General features: G+C 52.0%; 1 protein-coding gene across 1 annotated transcript in view; it reads left to right on the top strand.

The window, feature by feature from the left end:
• Window positions 1–215: 215 nt before the first annotated feature.
• TRAP1 (TNF receptor associated protein 1) overlaps window positions 216–5,385 on the top strand; it is a 24,202-nt gene continuing 19,032 nt past the window's right edge. Inside the window, 4 exon segments of the mRNA XM_010162354.2 lie at window positions 216–430; window positions 1,900–2,063; window positions 3,529–3,611; window positions 4,009–4,149. Of these exon segments, the coding sequence (XP_010160656.2) occupies window positions 216–430; window positions 1,900–2,063; window positions 3,529–3,611; window positions 4,009–4,149 (603 nt within the window).

Here is a 5,385-nt window from a genome sequence, read left to right as displayed (position 1 = left end):
ACAAATGAAAAATAAAGAACGTGTCCTGTGATAATGCGGCAGAACTGGCTGTGACGCAGAGAGCACACAGTTATGTGTGTGGGAAGTGTTCAGATGCCTTAAAAACTATTTGTGGGCTCTCTTCTTTAAGGGCAGAATGACTGGGGAGTCATTCAAGCTTCTGGCTGGAGAAGCGCGTCTTGATTCAAAGCTTTCTGTGAGGAGGAGGAGGAAGAATGAGGACCAACAGCCTCCTCGAGGATGAGGTGCAGGACCCCCTGTTAAGGCTCAGAGGCTCGTGCTTATCTGATCTGGAGTGAGAGAGAGCCCAGCCTGATGGTCTGGAGGAGCAAGACCTGTTCTCGATGACCAGACTGGCTGTGGTACCTGCTAAGGTGGGCAGGAGGTTTGCAGAGTGCTTGTGAAGGGAGCCTGAGACCTCCCCAGATGAGCTGGAGGATGACGAGGGACGTTGATGAAAGGGCTGGGAAGCTGATTTCACTCACGGGCTGTGACAAGGTGGAGGGAGGTTGAGGAGGGAGCTGGGCTCTCCCAGCACATCAGCGGGACTGGAGGGCCATGGACAGCCAAAGAAGCTGTTTCCAGGGAGGTCCCTGGTTCTCTGCAGGGCCTCTCACCTTGCCAGTGGTTCTCAGTTCAGGCTTTGGGTGGGTTTGCACCCATTTGTCTAAAGAAAGGGCACCTTGAAAATGTGCCTCTTGCAGGCCTGTGGTGCAGGGTTTGTCTCCTTTCCTTGCCTGATGGAACACCTCGCAAGCACAGAGTGAGTCGTAAGGAAACCCTGGGCTTGTCACTGCTCCCAGCCCCTTCTGGTGCTTCTGCAGGTTGTCCCTGCTCTGCCCAGGCCATCCTGGTCTCTCCTTTGCCTCCCAACACAGCCCCCTTGGTTTTTGTTTGTTGTAAGGTTGGAGAAGACCAACTCACCACCTGTTCCCAGCACAGCTGCGTGTTCAGATCGTACAGTCATGGAATCATTTAGGTTGGAAAAGACCTTTAAGATCATCGAGTCCAACTGTGTCCACACACTCTGGGCTCTTACTCTGGCACAGGCTGTTTTTGCTGCAATTCAGAAATCACACCAAGTAGCTGGCTGTGGACAGGGCTCTGTAGTGCTGGAAATGGTCTTTTTGCAGCCAGGTTTGGCTTTGATTCATCCCCTGACAGAAAGAAGATTGTTGGGTTCACCTGGGCACAGGGGAAGGAGGAGAACTGGGAACCCCAGTCCCTATCAGGGCTCCTGCCATGTCCTGACTTGTCTCGTGTTCCCGCTGGTGGCTGTGTTGGCGAGTGGCTTTGCTGCTCACCCTGGAGCTGGCTTTGTGGGGATGGAACCCCTGTGCTCAGACCCTCAGGGGCCAAATATTTATTGCCATGAAGTAACTGCTCAGCCGGCTGATGGCGGCCAGAGTGGGCTGGCTGGAGTTCCTTCTCAGATACAGGGGTGAGCTGCTTGTGAAGGAGCTGGCAGGAGGGACAGATTCTGGTGCCTGGGGCCTGTCTGGTGGTGTTAGCGCCGGCTGCCTCGCTTGCACCGGGTTTTTTATTCTAATGTGGGAGTTGAAATGTCAGTGAAGACAACGGTCTTCAGCTTGGCCAGGTAGCAGCAGTGAAAGCTGCAGCCTGCCTCTTCCTCACCAGGTCATTTGTGAAAGCTACTAATTGTCATCTTCTGGCTAGGATTTAATTCAGAAGATACAGTGTAAAGCAGCAACTTGTCCTTCTTAGGCAGCGAAGGCGGCGCTGGAAGGAAACGGTGTTTGGTTGTGAGGGAGCTTCAGTCTTGCTTGGACAGTGTAACTCCCCGTGGGATTGCTTACGTGGAACCTGTAAAGAGTGTTCTTGTTGCTGCTGATACTTGTGATTTATCCTGAAATATCTTGAATTGTGTCTTTTAGCAAGAGGAGCAGCATGTCTCCAAAGACAAATACTCCATCGTGGGAGCCTCCGGTACAACGTTCCTGCCAGCAGCATTTCTGCTGTCCACATGTACAGCACGCAGACAGCAGAGAGCAAGGAGGAGGAGCCCCTGCACACCATCATCAGCAACACGGAGAACGTGAAAGGTGGGCACCAGCGTCGGTGTGGGAGCACTCTTGGGGTGCAGGCAGACCCAGGTCAATGTCTGGGTGTAACTGTGCCCCAACTACAAGGCTGAGCCCTCTGCAGTAGTGCTTCTGCCTCTGGAGGAGGTGCAGGTCTTGGTCATCACATCCTGGCTGGCAGTTTGAGTCTATTGCACCATTCCCTCCCCAGAACTGGAACATGCAGATCAGAGTGGCCTTTGCTGAGAAATGAGGCCATCAAGACTGCAGGAAGAAGTTGCATCTTTAGACTTAGCCAGGCAGTTGATGGTGATGGATATATGTAAAGGCTCCACTGGCACTAGAATTTGCCTAAAAAGGGAATTTTTGTCCCAGAAGGAAGCTGTGCCTGCCCAGGTCATTGCTGTGGATCATGGAGGTCTAATGAGTGGTGTCAACCTTTTAGTTTAGAATTAATTGCTTTGCACATCTCCAGGGAGAGGTGCTTTAAAGCAAAGTCACGTGAGTCATTCAAGCACAGAAATAGCATCTTAACTCCGTGCTCCTGTGGCTTTTCTGGCAGGTACTTTTGAGACTGCCAGGCTGTGAAGCTCCCAGTGGGGTTGGTGCACTGCTCCTGCTGCTGTCCACGCCCCGGCTTCTCCCCTGTCACCGGGGAATGTCGGTCCTCGCCAGCAAGGCGTGGCAGAGGTGGGGTGTGACTCTTGGTTTCCCCATGTTGCTTCAGTTCTGTAATGCCTCTCGCAGGAGAAATGCTATTTTTGAAAGGCCAAGGATGGTCTCTCAGCTGAGATGTGTTGTGGTGTTATTCTTTCTGAGGAAAATTCTCTTTCTGGGCACAGGTACCTACCTGCATAGGTGGCTGTACGTGTGTCCTCCCTCGCCTGCTCCACAGAGACCTTGGAGAATCTGCCTTCTTCTGCTCAAGGCTCTGAGTGTTGCTTGGGCATGAGAAATGTTCCCTGGCTGTAGAAGCTCTCGGAGCAGGGCACGTGCAGATGGTTTGCTTGAAAATCAAGTCAAGGAGGAGTATGAAATGTGGGCTGTAAAGCACGGGAGATGCTTCAGGGAGCGGTTGGGGATTGCGTGGAGTCACACTTTAGGAGGAAGTGGAAGCACCTTTCACTTCTCATTTACTGATTGCTCTGCAGCCCAGACATGGTTGAGGAGTGAAGGTAAGGTTTGATTCAGCAGATCATGGTGACCAGCGTGCTGGTACCACAGACTGGGACTGCCTTGAGGTGTGTGTGCCAGGACTGGAGGCGCAGAGCCCGAGTGTCTGCTTGGCAGAGCGTGCTGCCTCATAGGGTGTGCAAACAACACCTTTGTTGTCATCTTGGTGGAGGCCACAGCTACCTGTGACCCATCCTGCTTCAGGCTTTCACTCCTGGGAAGCTGAGGCACATGGTAGGACTGCAGTTTTGTCTTCCTTCCCAAGAGGACCCTGGTGAAGTGCCTTAAAGGTGTGTCTGTGATTTTTTTCTAGGTGCAGCCTCTAAACATGAGTTTCAGGCTGAAACCAAGAAGCTGCTGGACATTGTTGCCCGTTCCTTGTACTCGGAGAAGGAGGTGAGGCACCCACTAGATTTTCTGTTGGCAAAGCCCTCTCTCTGTCAAGGGGTACATCCAAAACAGCTGAGCTGGGACAATACCTGCTCAGTTTCCCAGCAAGTCCTGTGCTGTTCACATGCCGTGCTTTTTTGAATGATGTTTTCTTAAGACACCTTGAAAATGTGTTTCCAAACCAGTTTGTAGGTATGACCAGGTGACTCTGTGAGCTCAGAGCCTCTGCCCTTTAATATTGAGGTCAGACAAACTGTTCTCGTGGCAGATAATGGGGAAACACAGTTCCTTTTCTAATGAGCTGGGAATTAGTTTGTGAGTAGGCAGTGAGCTCCCAGGTCTGTGGGAGTCCCGTGCAGGGGACGAGGCCGGGCTGCAGTGTCAGGTTGTGTCTCGTCCCCAGGTCTTTATCCGGGAGCTGATCTCCAATGGCAGCGACGCACTGGAGAAGCTGCGTCACCGGCTGATGGCAGAAGGGAAGGCATTGCCAGAGATGGAGATCCATCTGCAGACAGACAGTGGAAAGGGAACCATCACGATCCAGGTACCTCCCTTTGGTAACAGGAGAGCGTTATTCCCTGCTGCTCTCATCACCAGCCTTTGTCCCATGAAGGATCAGTGGAAGCTGAGTGGCAGCACAGGCCTGTGGATTCCCAAGCCTGCCTGAAAAAGTGCTCTGTGCTCAGCTGGGCCCTGGTTCATGAGGCTGGAACCTCAAAATTTCATGAGAAACCACCAATTTATCTGCTCCCCATAGAAAAATTTGCTGCTCCTTCCTTCTCTATTAGGAACTACCAGTAACTTCTCTCCCAGTACCTTGCCTGATGCACTTCCCAGGTTGTGTGTACATTTTTCACTAGTGGAAAAGTTCAGAGTGTGGTTTCATCCTGACTTTTGGGAAGGAATTCTGCCACTTCCTTAAGTCTGAGGTGTTACATGGTAGCTCACAGACCTTCCCTCTCACCTCAGTTGCTGGTAGATGCTGGGTGGTGAGAAGAACCTCTCATTGCTGATTGTCTCGATCTCCTCCTGCTCCAGGACAGGCGCAGTCCAGCTGATGCTGAGGCTCTGCCCTAACGTACAGGTGGGACTATAGGTTGCAGCAGTGCCACAGTGTTTGTCTGTCCTCCTTTCTGCAGCCCTGGTTTTGATGGTTCCATACTGGTGACAAAATGTTTGGCAGGAGCAGGGTGGTCAGCATAAGCCTGTTCACCTGTGGGCCTCAGTGGTGAGGGAAGGTGGAGCTGGTCCTTCTCTCCCTACTCTGATGGCTCTTGTTGGTGACTGTTGTCCAGGATGGAAGGCTGAGGCTCAGTTTTGATGTTTTCTTGGCAAACTTAATGCAAAAGAGGCAAACTGGTAACTTTCCTCGTGGAGCAGTGTCAGCCATGAGAGCGTAGCTGTGGACCATGCTCAGGAGAGTGGAGAGTGAGGCAGACAGCAGTGTGAGTGCAGGTCCAGGAGAGATGTGGCACAGACAGAGCACACGATCTGGTGTTTTTCACGTGGGACAAAAGCACTTGCTCTTTCAGGCTGCTCAGTTACTCTACTCTTCTGTTTCTTTGCAGAACAAGCAGCTGTGGTTGCTGTGGGGAAGTTAGTGATTGTCAGTGGGCAGCACTTATCATCAACCCAGAGATTCTCAGAGTGTAACGCAGAGGCTTTGCTGTCCCTATCACTCCTGACTATTGCATTTTTGTGGCTGCTGTGTAGCACCAGTTCTGTAACGAGCTCTTGCTTAGCCCCAGGCAGGCTGTCCTTCCTGCCTTGCTTCCTCTTT

The sequence above is a fragment of the Antrostomus carolinensis genome, unplaced genomic scaffold, assembly GCF_000700745.2.
Source record: "Antrostomus carolinensis isolate BGI_N321 unplaced genomic scaffold, ASM70074v2 scaffold33830, whole genome shotgun sequence".
NCBI classification, from domain to species: domain Eukaryota; kingdom Metazoa; phylum Chordata; class Aves; order Caprimulgiformes; family Caprimulgidae; genus Antrostomus; species Antrostomus carolinensis.
This window is presented reverse-complemented; position numbering and strand designations above follow the sequence as displayed.